The following is a 22,423-nucleotide window of genomic DNA, read 5'->3' as shown; positions in this document are numbered from 1 at the left end:
TTAGGCACTTGGACTGTTGTAAAGAAAATGAGCTTAGATATAGTCTCTTATAAGTTTTGGGGGAAGAATTATGAGATAAGGTAAAGAAATTCAAACAGATGTTTAAGTATTTTATTTGACTTTCTTTTTCTGGTTAGTGATTCTATGTTCTAAAGATAAAATAAAAATAGTGAACTGGGTCAGTGGCACCTGCCTGTAATCTCAATGACCCAGGAGTCTGAAGCAGAAGAATCACAAGTTTGAAACCAGTCTCAGCAACCCAGTGAAACCCTGTCTCAAAATAAAAAGTGTTGAGGGTGTAGCTCAGTGGTAGAGCACCTCTGGGTTCAGTCCTCTCCCAAAATGCAAATAGTTCTTGCTTTGGTGGAATATTTCCTAAACATCTTGAAATTATTTTTAGATATACACCTAGAGAAAAAAAATTATATAAAAATCAGCATTTAAACTTCTTTAGGGTCAAGTCAGTTACTATTGCCTGCCTTGAAATACCAGTATGTTTTTCAGAAATTTAAGCCTTTCCTTAATATGATTATGGGGATTGACTAATGAGTAGAGATTGGGCATCAGTAGAAGTCTGTGGTACTCTGTCATACCTGCCTTTTCATTTAGTCTAATGATTGCCAGGAAATAAAAAGGTACTGTTAGAGCTGAGAACAATGTATGATGTGCCTTTGGTAGTCTACTAGCCAGTAGTAGCTTGCCCAGGAAGAAATAGACTTCACTGTGGGAAGGAATAATTATTACAGTTGGGACAACAATTCAACCCTGTGAATGACTCATTTTTGTTTGAAAGAATGGACTAAGCAGGTTGTCTTAAATAGGGAGGAAACAAGAAAGGAATAGAAGTGGTTTGAGTGCTCATTATGTACTAGGCAATATCTCATTATCCTCCCAAATCATCACATTTTATAGATAGGAAAAGTACAAGAAAAGAAAGTAGTTTCCTCAATATCACATTACCATTAAGTGGTATAAGTGGTTTTTATATCCTGACCTGCCTGACTTTGAAGCCTGTGAGCGGTTATTTTAAAAGGAATAAAATCAGTGGACATTTACTAAGTTGAATGGGTAGGGTATGCTCCCCTACTATCTCTGCATAGGTTTTACTATTAGTATGGCTTATCAAATAAGCATTTATCAAAGGAGCCCTCCTCGTGTATGTGAGGGTGGAATCAGTCATGGCAAGAATGCCCTGGTTCCTAGCATACTATTAGTTTCAGTGGGCCTTTGTGCTACTCTGATCTTCTGATTAAGAGATCTGGATTCTAGTACTGCTTTGGCTATCTATTACCTAGGTGACTTTAATCATAAAATTCCTTTGAATCTTGGTTTTCTTATCTGAAAAGTTCTTAGACTAGAGGATCTGAGTATGAGAGACTTGAATGTTTGTGGCTTGTTTGGAGCATTAATTAAATTCTCTTCCTCCAACAAATTTCTCCCTAAATTTATGGGTTCTTGAGGGAAGGGTGGGTCATGTTGTCTCTGGTTCATTGTTTATTTTTAAAAATCCATATTGGAAGAATTTTTTAAGTAACCAGAAGTTGATATAACTAAGAGTTTCCGTGAGATTCTTTTTCTTAAAAGAATCTTTTTTATTAGCTCTCACCTTCATCCTTTCAGAAGTAATCCTAAAAACAGTAACTTAGCAGCTATCCCTGAATGGATGATTTTCTTCCTCTATTTAACACCTTCTCATTGAGGGCAATTCTTTCTTCATGGTTCCTGCCCAGTGCCCACTTTGTTGTAGAGTATGAAGTCTTAAATTCTCCTGATGATGTCACATTCTGCAGAGGATACCATTTCTAACTAGAAATGTCCTGACCTGGATTCATTAGCATTTCTTACAAAAGTCTCAGCCTTCTCATTCACTACCTTGGCAGAGAACTATGTTAAAGCATTTCTTTCTCTCCTAAGTTTGCCTTTTAAGAAGCATCCACTATTATTATATGAGGTGGCCTATCTCTCTTAAGACAACAGTGCATTAAATTATACTATGTATTGCTTCTGAACGTGTGCCTTTCTCAATGGGAGAGGAAGAGCTTGTCTTTTAAGATTATAACAAGACAGGAAAATGAAACAACTAGAAGAAAGTACTAGTTTGCATAACTTTTTGTGCTTGGTCCTATAAAAAAAAATGAAAAGAACAGCATCAAGTTTGATGTTACAAGGTGTTATGACAGTTTGTAGGCTGTCTAACTATAAGTTAGAAGACTTGTGTTCAAGTGTTAAGATTCATCATAGGGACCTTGTAAAGTTTAACCACCTCTCTGGGTTCAGTTTCTTTCATTTGTAAAATGGAGAGAAATTATACCCTTTCTACCTATCTCACAGAGCAGATTGTCCTAACACCTGGTAAACTGGGTACATTTCCCTTTCTAAAAGCCTGGACAGGGATCAGCCAGTGTCAGAAATAAGGTCAGCTCATTGCCTTCTCTTAACATACTCTTAAAACTCTCATTATTTGAGAATTACAAGATTGTCAATATTACTTTATAGGTGTTTCTAATGATTGGTATGCAACACTTGATATGCTAAAAGAAAGCTGTCGAATTGCCAGCAGTGTTAATTGGTCAGATGTAGACCTTTCCCAGTTCCAAGGTAAGTACTGGTTCTTTCTTATGTATACATGGTTGTTTTGTCTGGAAGCTTATGTTTTCTTGTAGAAACATCTCATGTAAAGGCATTTCTTTTGCAAATAGTAGTATGCTTAAAAAGAACACTTTGTAAAATTCATAATAAAATATTTGGCCAATTGATGTGGCAGAGGGTCATGGAGGGGTTCTGAAAGAAGTATGACTATATTTAAAAGAATTGTGCTTTGAGTAATCTCTCATTCCTCATTGTATGGGTAAATTTAAAATGAGTCATTGGAAATTTAAGGGCTAAGAAAAATAGTACCTTGCTGTTTTCATCCCAGCATTTGCAGAACTCTGCTAACTATCTTTCAAATGCTTTCCTTGTAGGTCTGATGGAGAGTATGAGACAGGCAGATCTGAAGAACTGGTCTTTAGATCAGGTTCAGTTTGCTGATCTCTGTTCTTCTCTTAATCAGTTCTTTACACAAACTGGCCTTATCCACTCACAGAGTAATGTTCAGCAAAATGTTTGTCATGGTGCCATGCATCAAACAAAACCTTCCCAACACATTGGAACAGGTATGGGCTTAGGAATCTTCTTGATTTTATCTCTCATTTGTATGAAATTCACTCTTAGGCAACTTGTTATGTTGCTAACAAATTCCAAGTTTACTTGGAGAGTCAGGTTTTCATTGTTCAGGCTCTAAAATGGGACCATAAAAAAATGAGAAATGATAAAAATTTCTCTGTGAAAATAAAAGTAATAAAATTATGACAGAACTCCAAAAATAGTTTAGAATGTTTAATGTAAATTTCTATTTATTCCTATAACCCTCTCTTAATTCCCATCCCCTCTGCCTTTAAAGTCAGAATTTCAAAGCCATTAAAAGATATTAGTCTCCAATAAAAAATCAGTTTTGTCTTTGGGATGTGGCTTAGACTCTGAGGATGTGTAAAAAGAGAGCTAAGATTTTGTAGGACAGAGTCTGGAAAATGTTAATGTATGATTGACCATATTACTCTTAGTATCGTGGCTTCCCCAACCTGGTGCATGCTTTAGAAAGTGCATTAGCCATGCATGTGTTGACTGATGAGCACTTAGGGACAGGATTTTTTTTTCCCCCTCCAAGAATACTAGAGTTGTAACTTTAAAAAAAATTTCTCCTGTCTTTTTTTCCTAAATCATCAGTATGTTCAGTTAAAGAGCTCAATTCCAACTGTGAGCTTTAGTCTAAAAGGAATGTTATCTTGGAATGCATGACTAGGACTTAGATGTCTTGGACTCTATTCTTGGTTCTGGCTTTCTTTTTCTCTGGCTCTGTTTCCCCATCTGTATGGTCAAAGGTTGGGTTGGATTGGGTTAGGTCTTTGACGCCATCTTAAGCCAAGCCTGGCCTGATAAGGTCTGACCTTCTTGTGGCAGGTGAAAACTTGTGAGCAGCCAGTCAGTGTGCTTTTCCTTAATTTGGGGGTGCATGATTGGGGATCGTCTTCCCTTTTTAATTTCTTCTGGAAAAATTGTTGTCTTTTCTAACAATGCTGTAATGAAACTAGTTTTAGTGTTTTTTGTATAAAACTTTAGAAACCCTTATGAAAGCAGCCTTTCTAAAATTTCAGGTGTTCCTCACAATGTGAACCAATTTTTATTGTCCTTCTTCCCTAGGAGTTAGAGTTGGGTGGGGGGAAACATGATGTTTTCTCCCCCTCCTGGTTTATTTTGCATCAAAATACAATGTAATTAACATTTTGGAGCCATTACACTCCATGGCTTCTGTCCATGAAAATACATTAAGAACTTTTTCTGGAATATCAGTTGAATAAGATCTGTTACACACATTTTCACACTTCAGAGTAATACATTTTTAGTCACCTTTGCTTGGTGTAGCATTTTTATCTTGTGCAGATCTTTACTATTACTTTGTGTGTCTCAGTGACTTTGTTAATCTTAAACACACACGATTAGGCTGCTTTGGGGTGAGAAAATCAGAGAAATAGAGAACTAGGCAATAGTTAAAAGAATTCATGAGTTAGGAGATCTGGATTCTTTTAGCCCCTGTCAACCTCATGTCTTTGAGCCAGTCAGGTTAGCCTTTCTGAGCTTCAGAAAGGTTCATCTGTAGAAAAGGAATAGTAGCTTTTTATCTGTGTAGATTTCTATTTATTCCTATAACCCTCCTTGTGGGCTTAGTGGAAGATCAGATAAAGTAATAAGTATAAAAACACTTGTGAATTGATGAGGTGTGTGACACCAGCAATAGATAAAACTTGCTTCTGAGCTTACAGAGAATTAGTGACAGTGCCAGAATTAGTGCCAGTGTACACCACCCAGCCTAGAACGCTGTTCAAAAGGCCAGTACCAATCTTCTACAGAGCTTTATTATCAGAAAAGAGTGATTTTTCTTCCTTCTCCCTCCTCACCCTACCAGTTAGTTCTAGGTCATAATTTTGTTAAGATTTTAATGCTTTATTTGTTTGATTTATGGTAAATTTTTTTTTTCTGCTATTTAATCTGATTAGGAAACTTGTACATAGACTCTAGGCAAAATCTCCCTCCTTCAGTGATGCCACCCCCTGGTTATCCTCATATCCCACAGGCACTCAGCACTCCAGGAACAACGATGGCAGGTAAGTGTGTGTATGTGTTTGTTGCAATTGGTGCTCAGCACTTACTCTTGAAAAGGTTGAGCTGCAGAAAGTCAAGTGTTTGTTTTCTCTCATATGTTGACGTTTACAGAGGGAAAAAAAAGGTATGTGGTCTCATATAAATAGAAAGGAGACCCATAGAACCAAAGGACCAGAGAAAAGGAGAAGGAGAGGTCTGGGGTATGAAACTGTATTGTTATTTGCAACAATAAATCCTATTATGTACAATATATTGCACCAATAAAAATAAATGTAAAATTCTTTAAAAAGCTTAAGCTGTCCCAACGATCAATGATGCTGCTTCAGAAAGGAGTAAATTCTTTGTTGGGGGCCTGGGAACAGAGTAGTTGTGAGAGGATAGGACACTGGCAGGTTATTGGGCTTTAGGGAACCTACTTTGATTAGCTCCTGTAGATTCTGCTCCATTCATTCCAGTGGAGTTCCCTCAGCTAGGGATACTTCTTACAGAGGAGGTAAGTTGAGGACTTCCTAGTTGATAACCTTTTTTCCTCCTCCTAGGTTCCTAAATATAGGGAAAGTTATATTTAGCTAGGGGACTGAAGCACATTGTTAGAGCTGGAAGGTTCCTTAAGGATCACCTAGATGAGGAAATAGGGGCTCAGAAGAAAAGAGAACTTCCCCAGGCCACCCAGTTTGATAGATGGCCAAACCAAGACTCAAGGCATTATTTCTGATTCAGAGTCCATTGTTATTCTCATATACCTAACACCACCCTTTACTTAAACTATATGCGGGAAAGAAAAGGTAATGTGGAGGATGAAGATTGGCTTAAAACTTACAGAGACTTGTGTGCCAGACAGTAGTGAAGAAAGAGTGAGACCAAGTGACACATGCTTTGATGAAGGGAAAAGATGTTATATTTTGTTAGCACTCACATAGTAATTTGTAGGTGGTGTGATACGTTAGTTCGGACTATGGAGCCAGACTGCCAGGGTTTGAATCCTGGTCCTTTACCACTTAATAGCTATGAGATGTTGATCAAGCTTCTGAACCCTCCTACTTCAGCTTCCCTGTCAGTAAAAGAGTACTAAGAACACTACCTAGCTCTGTGGGTTATTACGAGGCGTAAAGTAACGTAATGTGGAAATCACATAAATTAGTCCCTGAGGTATGGTAAAGACTTTTAAAAGTTTTTGTTAAATAAAAAGCATGCAGGCATTTATTTTTGCTATACCATAATCTACTGAAAGCTTCAGCATTTTATATAATTTTACATTAAAAGTTCTAGGAGACTAGTAAACATTTTGTCATCTCGGTACTAACAAAGATAATGATCCAGTAAAAAAATTCCAAACAGAAAAGATATGCTTAATCACTAATAAAAGAATGAATTCTATGAGTAAATTTCAATCTCTACTTTTAAAAACAATGAAACTGATTTAGAAGGGGTCTGTCAAGATACAGAGACTCGGGCAGAATGCACTGAATTTGGGAAGATCAGACATAGGCCATAGTGATCCAAGAAGAATGCAGGTAGAGCAGGAATTGTGGAGTTAATTCTTTCTCCATGGTTCATTGTTTTCTGTGTTCACTTCAAAAATGTTTTCTGTGTTCACTTAAAAAATGAACTTGCTGTAGAAAATTCAGTATGACCCAATCTGACGTCAATAGTTCACTGACATCATTCTCCTCTTTTCTATTCTTACGTGAGCCAGTTTGTTGCCCAGATGTATTGGAGCAGAACCGAGTGTTTAAAAAAAAAAAACAAACAAAAAAAACTGTTGTGTCTGCACTTTTCTCATGTCTACTTGCTGCAGTCTGGTATAATGAAAAGAGCATGGGTTTTAGAGTCAGGTGAACTGAGTTCAAATCTTATCTTGGCCCCTTATCGTCAGTGTGACTTTGGTTAACTTGCTCATCCTCTTAAACCTTGTCTGTTTACCTATAAAATGAAGATCATCATATGAGCTAATTGGATGAAGGTTTATTGTATGTGTTGTTTATCTGGTACATAGAAAATGCTCAGGAATGGGTATTGTATTTCATTCTTCTCTCTCAAGTCACTACTGATACTACTTTCTTCCTTTCAGGCCATCACGGAGCCATGAACCAGCAGCACATGATGCCTTCCCAAGCCTTCCAGATGCGGCGCTCCCTGCCTCCAGATGACATCCAGGATGACTTTGACTGGGATTCAATTGTGTAGGGCTTGTGTTCTGCAAGGCATCAGACCCCAGCGTCACCTTTCTGTGCAGTTAAAGGAAAGGTTTTAAGAGAATCCAGTTGAGAAAACAAAGTTGCTAATCACTTCACCAATGTTATCAAAATTTCTTTTGAAGACAATCAAAAAGATTTTAGCTGGATAACTTACTGCTTTTATCTGACCCAAACAAGTACTACATGTTTGTCTCCCTGCCAACTGCCCTATGTAGCTCCTAACTGTTGTGTGATTTGGACAGCTTTTTGCATATTTGTGTCAGTTTGATGTTAACCACAAGTGCCAGACTGATTTTTCAGACAGAGCCTATTTTGCTGCAAGCAGTTTATAGATACATATGTGTAAATATATGTACAAAAATTACTGAAAGACTTCAATTTTTTCTAATTGGATTATTATGTCTTGAAAAGAAAGTTACTGTCAGTTTTTATTCTTGTTAGGCTATTTTCTGCAGGATGCTTTTAATTGATGTAGGGAACTGAAAGGAAATAGATTTTTTCCAAAGCTGTTTCACTTATTTAATCTTTTTCAGAAATGTGGGTAATAATGAATTCTGTCCATTAAGTCAAGGAACCTGGGGTTTGATACTCTTCAAACAATCCAGAGGGGCATGTTGTTCCTGAGCAGCATAAAGAACTGACCAAATTTGTTTTGATGCTTGGGAGGTTATAGAGTATATGTTGTACCTTGTCAATGTCTGTTTCCTAAATCTGCATTATGACAGCTCTGAAATTTGTTTCAATGGCTAGAAGCTGAGCATTGCTTGGCTCTAAACAAATTAATGCCTCCACATTCACTTATGTATTTATTATTCAGAAGTGTTATTTTAATATTTATTACTACCTTCTGTGAATGCTCATCTTCTATTGGGATTCACTAAGGAGAAATGTGGTGTTTGAAAAGCACAGAATTATTTTTCGTGATAAGAGTTTACAGACAAGACAATCAGAGGGATATTGTGTCATTCTCTTTATCATCAATCCTTTTACCAGGTGAGTGTATTTCTCTGTCTTAGCATTCCTGCTGATTGAGACTTAATAGCTAAATAGGATTTTTCTAGAAGTTGAATCAAAGAACATTTAGGCAACAGAACAATAGGACAGGATTCATGAAGCAGGTTTTCCTACTTTCTTCTTTCTGTTTAGGTAGCACTGGAAGGAGGATGGAGCTACACATAGACTGTTCGCCTCAGTGCAGTTACTAAGTGGACTTTTGTTTCAGTTGTCCTGTGTGTGCATGACATTGGGTGGCTTTCTTTGAAATGAAGCCTACCTTGTATAGGAGTCTTTATTAGTTTTTTTGTATTGTTTCATGTCATCTCACAGTTACTTTGCATGGATTGGTTGTCATAGTTTTATAATGAAACTAGAAGAAATGAGTTTTTTTTCCCTAATGAATAGGTTTTGAATCGATTCTTTAGAGAAAAAAATGTTTTTTTCATTTTAATGGGAATATAAGTTCCATCAAATCAAGGAGGAATGACTGCTCACTGGTTGCTTTTTAGCACCTCTGATCTCTATCAGCCATATGCTAAATCACTTTAATTAGCCTTAGTGATTCTTTGGTTGAGTGATCTCTACTTGAACTAAACATACATTTTTTTTTTTGTTTCTGTGGGTGTATGTATGTGTGCATGTGTGTGTGTGTGTGTGTGTGTGTGTGTGTGTGTTTTGTGTTTTTTTTTTTTTTTTTTAAATGGAGTGTGGCCTTGAATGAGTCACTGGGAAGCCAGCTGTGGTAAGGGCTGGCGACATTGGGGAGGAAGAAAGAGCTTTATGTTTCTTTGTCATTTGGACTTTGCTTGTCATGAAAGGGAAGCTCAGTTCCAGCCCCTTGGATCAGTGAAAATCAGAGGATGCTGGAAAGGCAGCCAGCAGACCCCTCTTAGAAGGATCAAGGCAAGATGAGATGGCAGCCTGCAGAGTAAAAGCTTCAAAACAGGGGGAGTGATTTTCAGAAGTCTGCTCAAGTCATTGTTTCCTAGTCACCAAAATAGCTGTTCTGAAACTGTCTGAATTGCTTGGGTAGAAATGTGCACTTTAAACAGTTTGGGTATTAGAATGCAGTCTCTTAAACTGAATGATTTGGATAGAAACACCAACAATGATTTTACAAATTTTGTGATGCTAATTTCTCATTTGGTAATCATTTACTGATTTGCAGGGGTCAATATTTTTGTGAGTATTTAAATTTACCAAGAATGGCCTTGGGGGCAAAGTCTTCATCCATACCTATCCCACTCTCTTGTGGCCCAGGTGGCCCAGAAACCCAGGACTGGCATCTGGGCCATGACCAGACAGGGCTATCTGAGAGTCTCTCTACTGGTCATTTCTGTTGGTAGTTGCTAATGCAAAAATGCAAGTTCTGTCTTGGGCTTAGATTGACTAAAGACTTTGGGGAAAAAGAATAATAAATGCATGTAATCAAACGGGGCATTCTGTCCAGGAAAATAATCCGACTGGCATTTGTGGCAGTTTTTGAAATGTAAATGTATTCATGTGTGTTCTTGTAAATATGTGTCTCTCAAATGTCCTTTGAAGTGGGAGGGAAACAATCTGGGGATAATTTCAAATGGAATAGAGTATTTTGATATTGTTCATTCAGAGGGTGATGTGTACATATCTATATTGTATATATGTGATGAAAATGCATTGGCTTTTTGTGCAAACACAAACCTGCTCTCTGTACTGCTGTTGGACAGTCAGTGTTTTAATGTTTCTACAGTTTTGCTATTGCACGATTTCATATTCTGCCTCTATGATGAACGGCACCCATTCTTTGTAACTGTTTAGTGCTGTAAAGAAATATTCCAAGTGTCATTAGGATTGTTGCTGCCAGACTGATATGCATGAATGGCACTTAAAATAAATATATAACGTTAACTCTTAAAACATTGATTGGTCCATGTCATTTGCTGCAGCTGAGGGAGTAAGACTGGAGCTAGTTCAGATGTGGACAGGACCCAGAGCCATTGGGGTATTTGAGATTGTGTCCCAGTGCACTACTGTGTCCACAGTGCTTGCTGCCATTTATTGAGCATCTCACTAGGTCTGTGAATTTGAGGAAGTATTTAATCTCTCTGAACCTCAGTGTCCTTATTTATAGTGCCTGTAAAATGAGGATAATATCACCTGCTGGCATTGGAGTGGAATTACATTGAACGACACATCTAAACATGTAGAATAGCACCCAGAGCATAAAACTTGGTGGTGCTCAGTATGTGCCAGGTGCCATGATCTTCAGATAGAGGTAGAGTGACTTATCTTGATTCTTTAATTGGCAAGTGACAGAACTGATATTTGACTTCAAACATTTTTTTTTAATAGGATCCTCTCATTCCAAGAGAATTGCCTTATCCCTATTCCACTTGACTGCCAGTCTTGTCCCAGCACTGCTTTCTCAGAGAGCTACTCCTAAAAGGCAAAAGTGGAGATTATAATTTGCCAAGCAAATATTCTGTGACAGCACTTCCCACAGGCAGCCCAGAGATGAGAAAGTCGTAGTTCTGGTTTTAGGGGGTATAGACTTGCCCAAGACAGGTAGCAAATACCAGTCCTGGGAAACTGGTCAGGGAGGCTTCTCTGAAAGTTTTCCTTGGCAAAAACAAGAGTCATGGTGAAGAGGGTGAGTGGGATAGGGTCTAGGAAAGCCTTTTGTGAGTATGGGCTATTCCTATTGAATCTTCAAATTTTCCAAGTTCAGAGAAAGTAATTTTTATTGGCACTATTGCTGTGAACTCCAATTGGGAGCTAGATTATTAGCATGGGGATTGTGGGCTGAGGTGGGAGGGGTGTCAGGCTGCTAGTAAAGCACCAAACATAGTCTTCTATGAAAATGGTGGGGTTCTGACTTCACTGACGTGGAAGTCTCAGAGAGGCCAAGCAACAGGCAGGCCAGTTCTGGGGAAGTTGGAATGGATCCAGGAGTATCTCATGGGGGGGCAGGGGGCTTCCAACCAATCCCATGATCTACCTACAGCCCCTGGCTTCTTCTAATTTAACTTATACAACACTGCCAGAAACATCAATTTATTGCAGTTTTACAGAAGAGAAAACAAGCTCAGAAAGGTTAACTTGCCTAAATTCTCACAGCTAGTGGCAAATCTGGGATAATTCAGCCTGGGTCAGACTCCAGAACTCATTTCCTTTTACTTCCACTGATGTCCAAAAAGAGAAATTAGCCTAGTGCAGTGGCACATACCTGTAATTCTAGCAATTCAGAAGTCTGAGACAGGAGGATCGCAAGTTGAAGGCCAAGCTTAGTGAGGCAACTTAATGAGACAAGTTCAGGCAACTTAACAAGATCCTGTCTCAAAAAATAAGGTCTGGGGATGTGGTACAGTGGTAAAGCATCCCTGGGTTATATCTCCAGTAACAAAAAAAAAAAAAAAAGATTAGAAAAAAGAATTATTTAAATTTTGAGGCAGGAGTAGGGGCTATTCACCCACTGTGTGTGTCCCTGAGAAAGTGGGGCTGTGCTTTCCTCCCATCACAGGTTAAGTTTTGATCAATAGCAGTGCCTTTGAAGGGCACAGTTAGATCTAGTTGCCTTGTTCAATTCAAGTGCATCTTCCTATTTCATCATCAAATGAAATAGGAAACAAAATCATTAAGCTCCATATTAAATTCTCAAGGCTTCAACATTTAGCTTTGTGCAAAGGGCTTCTGGATAAATTGTCTTATTTGATCTACAAAATAACTTGACATGTACAGTTACTGCCCCATTTTACAGAAGAAGAAACAGCTTCAGAGAGGTAAGGCACAATGTAGATGTATCATGAATGCATTCCACTGAAGGAATGCAAATTTTAAATAGTGTTATAATGGAATATTCATGTGCCTCTGAGTGAGACACAAGACTCACATCTGAGACTGTGACTGGTTTCTACTTGTGTGTACTTCTCCACATGAGCATGATTTCATTGGCTAAAGATATACACATTTTAGGCAACATGGACTTTGGGTGTAAGCCTGCTGCTTCATCTGGCACTTATGGACAGATTACAGCCAAGACCTAGAAAAACTGGCCATGTTGGGCTTACTAAGATGGATTTCCACAACACCTATACCTTCCTAGGGGATCCCCCCCCCACCCCAGCATAGCCTCACTAAGTTTCCCAGGCAGGCCTTGAACTTCAGTCCTTCTGCCTCTGCCTCCTGAATTGCTGTGATAACAGGCTTGTGCCACCACACCCGACTCCTAGGGGGTTTTTAAGAGTGATTCTGAACTTTCCTCCCTGCACATTACCCTCTTTATAAGGGAGTAACAACATGTGTGAAGCATAAACTCAGTAATTGGCTGCACACAAAACCAGAATTCAAGCAACAGTGAACCCAGATGTACAGCATAGACAGCTATCGTTTATTAAGTGCATCTTAACTTGGTATCACTTATCCCAAGCATTTGATTCAAATTGCATTTACCATATTTACTCTGAGAAACAGCTGTGTGGCTGATAGCTGCTGTTATTACTAATCTCAATAAAGAATCTTTGCTACTTACTTACCCAAGATCATCCAGCTGGTAAGTGGTAGATAATGATGATAATAGCAGTAGAGCTAGGAATTCAAACCTAGGCCTTGCAGCTCCAGCGTCAGCATTCTTCACTAGCACACTGCTGTCCCTGCTCCTTGGTGTTGTTCCCTGAGCCACCGACCATAGGGCCTTGGGACAAAACGGTGGGTGCAGTGAGTACCTGTGGCCACCAGAGGGTGGAGCAGCCAGCTGTGTGCTCTTTCCCTTCAGGATGGTTTCCTCTACCCGTGGGGCTGTGCTCCATTTCTCTGCAACCCCCAGAGCTCAGTGCTGTTGAAGGTTTACTAGGTGCCAGCCCTCAGAATTCGTGCCCCTCTTTTCCAGCATTGGAGGCCTCCTAGCTGGAGAAAGCCAGTGATTCCTTCTAGTCCTCAGAGCCAAACGATGATGAGGCCCATTCCCCAGCTGCCTCTGCTCCTAGACCTCCTGATGCTTACTGCATCTCCACTGCGAGGTTTGGGTTGGGGGAGGTTGCCCTACTTTCATCCCCAAACTCTTTTCTCCTGAGGCTCTATTCCTCTTCTGGGACCAGGACTGACAAGTGTTTGGGCAAGTGTGTTTTGGGCCATCCACACACCTTGTCCTCCCCAGCCCTGCCTCTGAGCCTGAGTGGGCCTTGGTGTCTTCACAAACACACACACACACACACTGGCTCCTTTGGCTGTCACAAATATTATGATTATTGCCACCATTTGCCAGGCCCCTGCCCGGTACTTGACAGCCATTATCTGAGTTAGCACTCCCAACTGCCTGGTGATGTTGGTGTCATTATCTGCCTTTTTACTGCTGGGCATTGCCACTTGGAGAGGTGAAGTGCTTTGCCCAAAGGTCGCTGCCAGTGAGAATGAGAGGAGAGAACCCAGATCCGCCTTACTCTGCTTGCTCTTTGCATTGAGGCAGATTGCCTCTTCCCCAACACTTCCCAGTTGTCCTTGACCTCTCTCATGTCACCCCACCCCATCCCACCCTACCTCAGAGACACTGAGCTGACGTCACTCACCCTGTAATGCCTCTCATACTGCAGCTCCCAAAAGGTCATAGGGGCAACTTCCAGTCCCAGACAAGGGCAATAAAGATGTTAGGAGGACACTTCCCACCTTTCCCATCCTGAGCGATGCTCATAGGCAGAGGCAGGAACAGTCCTCTAGCTCTGTGAAAGTACGTATAAGTTTGTGAGTGAATGACACGTGTGCTCATGTAGTTGTATAATTGTGTCTGACTGGGTATGTGGTTGTGCAGCCTGTGTGATTGTGCCTGGGACTTGGTCTCTGTGTTCAGAAGCTGCAGACAGGAGACAGCTCCTCACTCAAATTTGGTGGCTTGTTAGCCTCTTCCTCCTCTTCCAAGGACCCATATCTGGGGAGATCTTGCCTGGGATCAACCTGGCTTCTCAGATGCTGGCAGAGTGAGGTCATGTGTGTTCTCATCACATTTCTGTCTTGTCCCTGTCACTACTCCTCCTACCTACATGCCTTTGAGCTGGGTCCTCTGGCAGCCCCTACTTTGCCCATCCCTGGTTTCCTTGACGACCAGAAGCTGGTCAGATGTGTTACTGTGCATCCGGGCCAGCTTGTTCCCTGCAGGTCCTAAGGCAGTGGGGGAAAAATGTGAACTTTGAAGTCAGAAGGACCTAGAATTCTATGTGGGCAAAACACTGCCCTCCCTCATCCACACAGTGGGTGCCATACCTCAAGGTGTCATGGAGAAGGCAAGTGGAGAGCAGCCTGCCAGGTGCAGGCATGCAGGAGGTCCCAAGGAACTGTCTTCTCTTTATCTGCTGCCATGTTACAAAACCAGCTGATATTCCTGCCCCGGCAGCCTTCCACCTACCCCTTCCCTTCTTGTCAGAGTCCTCTCTTTTTTTTTTTTTAAAAAAAAAAGAGAGTGAGAGAGGAGAGAGAGAGAGAGAATTTTTAATATTTTTTAGTTCTCGGCGGACACAACATCGTTGTTGGTATGTGGTGCTGAGGATCGAACCCGGGCTGCACACATGCCAGACGAGCGCGCTACTGCCTCAGCCACATTCCCAACCCTGTCAGAGTCCTCTCAATGCCACTGCCACTGTGGTCTTTCTAAATCACAGCTCTGGCATGATCTGATCTTGCCTTTTATGGCTTCCCACTGTCACCAGGTTAGGGGCAAATGCTGGTAGTGTCTTCGTCTTTTCTTTTCGGGGTACTGGGATTGAACTCAGGGCTGCTCTATCACTGAGCTACACCCTTAGCCCTTTTATTTATATATTTTTATTTTGTGACAGGGTATCACTAAGTTACAGAGGCTGGTCTTAAACTTGTCATCCTCTTGCCTCAAGTGCCTCAGTTGCTGGGATTACAGGCCTGCACCATGTGCTGTTTCTGAGCTGGTGTTTATACCTCCCTCTGGCGGCTGCTCTAGACACACTGCTTCATCCCAAGCCAGCCTCCTTCCCTCTGCATCTCCTACGTTCACATTTTTCCACTGATCAAGCCTGCTTCAGACCCCATCCTGGCTGGCAAGCATTCTCTGATGGAGCTAAGGGGACCTGCAGCCCTCAGTTTGTCCTTCTCTCGTGGCCCCTGGTATGTACCCCACAGAGTCTCATGGAACCTGTCCATGTCCTGTCTGCCAATCAACTAGGCTCTGGGAGATCCCTTCTGGGACACACGGAGGCTCTCCAGCTGTGTGTCTCCTTCCTAGCAGCCTTCAGTGTGGGAGGTTGCCTCCATAGCTGATGGCTGATGGGAGGAGGAGGCAGCTGCCAAGTGGGAACAGATGGTGAGTGGAGCACCCCACCACCTCACCCAGGCCAGGCACAGGGGATGACACTGCTGTGCAAACAGGCAGACACACCCTCTGTCCACTCCACAGATGCCCCCCCTGGATCATCAAGGGAAAAAGCCGACCCACCTGGGGCCTGAGGGGTGGAGAGAAGTCTCTCCGTATGAGCCTAGACTTGGGCTCTGGCTGACAGGCCTAAAATCCCAACTGCCACCCACTTGGTGTGTCACTAAGCACTCTTTTTCTGAGAGCTTTAGCTTCCTTCCCTGTTAAGTGGACGTCATTGACCTCCTTCACAGGGTTTGACTCAATGGCCACTCCTTTCTTGTTTTTCCTCCCTGGAAGGGGCAAAAAGATGCCAGTTTGGTACCAGAAAGACAGTATAGGAGGTATGGTATTGGATTGAGTAGAAGTTCAGATTTTTCTTTGAAATTTGAGAGAACTGAATTCTGTTTGGGAATTTATAGCTGTGTGACCACATCTGCTACCAAGCCCACTTGACAATGAATCTGTTAAATTGTACCTTCCTCTGAGTTGAGGTATAAGTGTCTAGACTTATACTCTCCAGAGCCCAGGTGACCCTCTGCAATACAACAGTACCCTGCAGCCACATAGGCACTTTTGGGATAATCATGGTATTTAACCTCTGAGCCGCTGAGCTTCAGCTTACCCATCTATAAAATGGGGTTATATAGTTACTTCTTGTGTATTCCCTGAACTGTTAGTAGGTTTATATCCATTGTAATGTCTACCTCAGATTCCTTGAGTTCCCATAGGAACCAAAGATTGTTACACTCTTTAAAACACATTTATAAGTTTTAAAGGTGAGGCTGTGAAATGTGAACCACACCCAGGTCAGGATTGGAGTTTCTAGGCCCCCACCTGGGCTGTTCCAGGCCTTTCTGCTAAGACCAGCTTAGGCTGCTGGGCTGAGGGAAGAGGAGCTGGGCCCCAAAAGATTGAGCCAAACTGGACCCAATTCTAATGGGCACACAGGAGCCATGACAAGGTCACTAAAACACAAATGTTGACCTTTTGGCCAAAAGGAATGGCACTGGCCTCCTCCCAGGGCAGGACTTCCCGACAGTAGGCAAAACCTGCAGCTTCCTGCAGTGTGGTGGGGGGTGGGTCTGGTTTCCACAGATGACAAGCACTTAGCCCAGAGCTTGGCACAGAGTGAGTCCCGATCAGCATTAACTGTCATCGCTAATGTGACAGACAGTGGCTGCCACCTTCCTGACTCCATAAAGACTTGCGGCACCCACCGAGCTCCAGGCCCTGTATGAGGGGGGCCCTCCACTCCAGCATTGCTTTCAGCAGCTCACGGGCCTGATGAGGTGCATGCTGGGAAGAATGTAGAGGCTGTGGAGGACAGAGGAGGGGAAGTGCTCTTAACCTTCACTGCTGGGGCCAGGGTTGGGGTTGATTAGGAAAGCTCTAAAAGAGCTGAAATTTGCAGTGGAGCTATTAATTCTCAGAGGCAGAAACTGAGGTCCAGAAAGCCACACAGAATTTAAATGGTGGCGCTGCCTGGCTCCAAAGCCTGAGCTCTGACCTCCAAGTTTGGCCCCTGCTTCCTGGTCCCGTCCTGGGGAGGGAGTCCTTTGGGATCTTGGCTGAATGGTGAGCTCAGCAGAAGCCTGATCATGATGACCCTGAGTGCCAAGCAGGGGTGTCTGGCTTTCAGCCCCAGAGGTTTGGAGCAGCTTCTGTTGGGGTTCCATGGAGAAGCAGGAGATGGCATGGCCTGGAACACCACAGAGGAGCAAGAATTTGCCAGAAGAGGTGGTCTTGGGATGCAAGGAACCCAAACAGCCTCAGATCTACCTCCTGCCCACACAAGAATGATGAAGAGTATGGGTTGCTGGGAACCAAGGGGACTCGGGTTGTGGGCATGGGGTCTAGAAAGCTTGAGGTCCTGGGAGGACCCCAAAATCTATCTTCTAACAACCTCAGTGCAAGCTGAGATCCTATGTCCCCTGGAGAGTAGGAAGGGGGCCTAAATTCACAGCTGGGAACAGGGCTGGGGAGGGGAACTGGGGCAAGGAAAGAACAGTTGGTTCCTATTTCCCATGCTGATGTCAGAGGGGGCTGGGTAGGGCAGGACCCAAAGGGCCAAGGCCTAGGAGCCACTTCCTCTTTCCTACCAAGGAGCAATGTCACTCCCACAGTCCCTAGCCCTTCAATTCCTGCTCTATTCCAGCAAGTCCTGGCCAGGGGGCTGTGGGAAGAAGAGGCATCAGGAACAAAAGTCTCCTCCCCTTAGCCCAATCCTGCTGTGCCTTGGAGGGGACAGAGACTGGAGAACCAAGGAGAGTCAGAGAAAGGGCTCCTTCAGCCTGCAGCAGCCCCACCCCAAACTCCATCCTAAGGCCAAATCAAATCCTAAGGCAGCTTTAACCTCACATGGAATCAGACCCAACCCCAATCATAAACCCAGCCCAGCCACACCTCCAACCTCAACTGCAAATCAACTCGGTCCCAACTTAACCTACACTCACAGCAACCTCCACATCAGGAACATTCTCCTCATCAGGCCAATCCTAACTGGGCCCCCAATTCCAAACCTAAGCCTAGCACTGCCCTGTTCCCAGTCTAACCCTGACCCTAATCCAAATCCCAGTTCAAACCCCAACATGGACTCCCATCCCCAACTGCTACAACAGTCCACCCCATTATAACAGCCCCAGGGCCGACCCCTCACCTAAAGCTGATGTTCCTTAATCCCACTCAGGTCCACCCAGCCCCCAGCAATCCCAGCATGGCCTGAGTGTTCCTGATGTTCATCCCTTTCCAGCACCCCTTTTAGTCCCAGAGGGATCACTGGCCTCGCCTCCAACCCAACTCCTTCCAGACCTCTACCCGGTGGGGTGGGAAACCTCAGCAGGCACACACATACTTTAGCACATGAAGAAATACATGTTAACACAGACACATAAACTTACACCCACATCCCCAAAGCATGCACAGATATGTACACCTTGGCACACATACACATCCCAATGTACACACACACACACACACACTCCCTAATATACAAACACACATACACGTTAGCATACACATGCACACACCCCAGCATATGCCCAAATGTAACATAACCTCTGTGATACACACATCTACATACGCACACACCTTTCAGAGTACACACATATATCTTGGCATGCACAACACATTCCTTAGTGTAAATGCATGCACCTGGGTGTATACAGACACACACACCAGCAAGGGGAGTGAAGTCCAGTCTGAGGTGGATCAAAAGCTTCCTGCCCCTCCCTGTGGCCTGGGCCCCTTTGTAGTTCCCTCCTCCAGGGGCTCTGCTCCTTCCAGCTCCTTCTTCAGTGCTGATTACGCAGCAGGCCCAGGGATTACCCACCCCCTTTTTGGAGCTGTCAGGGCAACTAGCTAGGGTATGAAGTAGCAAGATTGCGAGCCTCAAGGAGATGCTTTCTCCTGTGTGCTGGGGCCGCTTGCCAAAGATCACACAGTGAGCACGCAGTGCGGATGGAGGTCAGTCCCAGTGGGATCAGATTGGGGGTGCAGAGGACACATCAGGCAGTCTCGCCTGCAAACCCATCGGGAGGATTTCAGGCCAGGACACTCTGAGGCTGCTGGGCTGGCAGGATCAAGGGACCAGCACATGAAGAGGCCAGACTGTGGCTTAGACAGGCAGGTGACACAAAGGGGCAGTGAAGACCAGGATCCGCTGCTGATTACAATGTAACTAAATGCCCCCCTACGGAGTGCTCCCTGTGTACCAGGCATTTAAAGCCTCATCTAATCCTCAAAACCATAACACCTGTCTATAAGGTAGGTATTAATATTGGTCCCCACAGAGGACATTGGGACAATTAGACTCGGAAAGGGTCTAATCAATATCCTGGGCTTCTCTTACTTCTCACTTGTCCCAGACATAACACCCTCTGCACAAAATGATCCTCTACCCTATCCCATCTCAGAGAACCCCCACCCCAGCCCCATTCTCCAGGCCTCAGTACTGACACCACCTCCTTGGGAAACCCTCCCAAGCTGCCCTGCCGCCCCCCTTGTGAGGTAGCGCCTCCCTGGCACCCACCCCAGTAGCAGCCCTGTTGCCCCCACCCTAATGGCCCTGAGTGCCGTCACTGTCTGGGTTTGGGCCTCCATCCTGAAGGGTAGGGCTTGGTCTGCAGGCCCCACCCCACAGCACAGGGCCCGACCCAGCCTGCCTGTGGGTCAAAGTGGTGCCCTGGGAGCGGCCGGGGCTCTGCCAGGCTCGGGGTTGATCTCTTATCTCCCAGGGCTGCCTTGAGCCTTATCTGATGAGGCCTGACAGGCAGCAGATGAGACACTGACACAAGCTCAGGGTTATTCAGTAACCCTGACCTCTTTAAAGCCCCACTGTTTCCTGCGACATCCAGACCAGCTGCTCCTCCAACTAGGGCTGAGAGAGAACTGCAGTCATGAATACCTTCCTGCTCTCAGCGCTGTGCCTCCTGGGAGCCTGGGCCACCCTGGCAGGGGGGGTCACCGTGCAGGTAAGCCCCATCCCTACCTGGCCCCTGAGAGAGCGCAGCAGCTTTGGGGACTGGAGTGGAGGTGGCATTTGAGGCTTGCACTTCCTTGGGGACCCTCTTTTCCGTCCTGTCAGCCACACACACCTTTTGCTTCAAACCTGGAGCAGAAAGAACCCAGGTAGGAGAGAAGACTGGGAAAGGTGAGTGATGGAATGCCTGCCAGTTACGGTACCTCCCCGAGCTTCTCACTGAGGCCCCAGCACCCTGGGAGGAGTCGGTTTTTAACTCCATTTTACAGGAGAAGGAAGCTGAGCCCCAGAGAGGTTCTATAAAAGAGATGTCCAGCGGAGAAATGAAAAAGCTGGATTCAAACCCAGGCCTTACTCCTCAGCTCTGTGCTCAGCTAGAGCAACCATCTGGGTCCCAGTAACTGTGAAGACACCCCAGAGGTCCAGATGGTTGGTTGCAGGACAGGGCCAAGAATGCTGGCACCCAGTAGGGGATCCTCACTATGAGAGACTCCTGGAGCCTCTTAAACAAAAACCAGGCTGCAGGCTGGAGATGGTTGCCCAGCAAGCAGCTGGCTCTCGGGCAGGGGAATGCAGCCTGTGCATGGCTGTGTGGAACTGAGACTCTGCTGCACCTCTCCCTAAACACCAGCTCACGGAGTCCTCATCAGGCACCTACTGTGTCCCTGGCCCTCCACCTCCATTTTCTTCATTACTCATGACAGCTTGCAGAACCTGAGGCCCCCGGGTACCCAGGGTCACAGAGCAAAGCCAGCAGGGCAGGGACCGGCTCTGACCCCCACACCAGCTCACTGGAGCATCTGTTTCCTAGGCACATTGCTCGTGTGCCCTAGAGCTGAAACTGCAGGGTTGGGGTCCCACCAGGGAGCTGAAGCCTGCCCTCCTGCCTTGGCTGTCTTGCTCAGGATGGAGACTTCTCCTTTTCCCTGGAGTCAGTGAAGAAACTTAAAGACCTCTGGGATCTCCCGGAGCCTAAGATTGGGAACTTCAGGAAGCTTGTGCCCACCCTTGGTAAGCCTGTGGCTCCTGTGATCTGCAGCTATGAAGCGTTTCCAGAAGAAATCAAGCCTGTTTGCAAGGAGCCCAATGCTGAGGAGATCCTGCAGAGGCTGGGTGAGCGACCTCCTCTGGGAAGGCTGGGCTGGGGGATTCTCTGTTGATGGCTCTTGAGGAAGAGATGTTCTATGGTAGGTGGGGCTCTGTTCTAATTGGTGGGTCTGTTGAGCTCACGTTACGGTTAGTTCCAAGTTGTAACTGATGAGACTTAGGGAGATCCTGGTTCAGACGGATGGGTTGGTAGGTAGTACTGTGCCCCAACATCTGGTGCTAGTGTTATCTCTTCTCTGGGTAGAACCTGCATTCTGATTGGATGGCTTGAGTGGTCCATATGCCCTTTTTGGGATGGAAAGCCCCTTCGTGGGTCAGAGAGGCCAGGCTTGTTGGGCCTCTCCTGGGGATTGGGTGGCTGCTATTCAAGCTCTGGCTGAAGGGAGGCAGGGGCCCATGGGGGAGGGATTGCTGGCTCTCATCAGGCCCCATCTCTCCTGTCCAGAGGCCATCGCTGAAGACCCGAGCACGTGTGAGATCTGTGCCTTCGCTGCCTGTGCTGGATGCTAGGGCGGTGGTGCTCACTGCCCTCTCCCAACTTTGCAGGGAAGCCCTGTCTTCTGCTGGAGGGGCAGACTCTGATATTCCCACACCCAGCTGCACGACCTGCCCTGCCCCAGAATTGGGGGTGGGGGTTGGGGGTGAGGAGAGAACAGCCCAGAGAGGGGCAGGGGTACTAGAGATCCAACCAACGCTCGACTAATAAACCAGATTCCAGAGTCCTTCCAGGTTGCCTTTGTCTCTTGCTTTGTGGATGCCCGTCCTATCCTGGGAAACTCAGGGTTCAGCATGCCAGAGTGGAAGGATCCCAGGCTCCCTGCTAAGCTATCTACTTGCTTGGGGCTGCCACCACACACGGGAATAAAGGGGACTGGAATCTCTAGGCCATCACTTAGGAGGGTGGAACCACTGCTTTTCTTTCACAACTTCTGGGGTCACCAAAATCACAAAGCCACATATGACCACAAAGCCTGTCTGAACTGGTTAGGATGTCCAACGCAGTGGATTGCTCTACTATGAGATCAGTGTCAAGCTCTTAACATTCAAGGCACCCAGGATCTGGCTTCCTCTGACAAGGCCAGCCTTGCCTCCTGCCCTCCC

At 44.7% G+C, this 22,423-nt stretch overlaps 2 protein-coding genes across 5 annotated transcripts in view; both read left to right on the top strand.

Annotated features, from left to right (window-relative positions):
* Positions 1-10,289, top strand: part of Foxj3 (forkhead box J3) — a 105,972-nt gene extending 95,683 nt beyond the window's left edge. For all 4 annotated transcript variants that reach the window (XM_078026059.1, XM_021719546.3, XM_005317884.4 and 1 more), the window contains 4 exons: positions 2,497-2,598; positions 2,964-3,155; positions 5,094-5,201; positions 7,271-10,289. In XM_078026059.1, the coding sequence (XP_077882185.1) occupies positions 2,497-2,598; positions 2,964-3,155; positions 5,094-5,201; positions 7,271-7,386 (518 nt within the window). In that variant the 3' untranslated portion in view covers positions 7,387-10,289. The remainder of the gene's footprint in view (positions 1-2,496; positions 2,599-2,963; positions 3,156-5,093; positions 5,202-7,270) is intronic.
* A 9,705-nt stretch (positions 10,290-19,994) lies between these two features.
* Positions 19,995-22,044, top strand: Guca2a (guanylate cyclase activator 2A). The gene is made up of 3 exons (XM_005317883.5): positions 19,995-20,207; positions 21,121-21,328; positions 21,768-22,044. Exons 1-3 carry the CDS (start codon positions 20,133-20,135, stop codon positions 21,830-21,832), a joined length of 348 nt encoding a protein of 115 aa, XP_005317940.1. The 5' UTR covers positions 19,995-20,132; the 3' UTR covers positions 21,833-22,044.
* The last annotated feature ends 379 nt before the right edge of the window (positions 22,045-22,423 follow it).

This window comes from Ictidomys tridecemlineatus, chromosome 11 (assembly GCF_052094955.1).
Source record: "Ictidomys tridecemlineatus isolate mIctTri1 chromosome 11, mIctTri1.hap1, whole genome shotgun sequence".
Classification (NCBI taxonomy): Eukaryota; Metazoa; Chordata; class Mammalia; order Rodentia; family Sciuridae; genus Ictidomys; species Ictidomys tridecemlineatus.
This window is presented reverse-complemented; position numbering and strand designations above follow the sequence as displayed.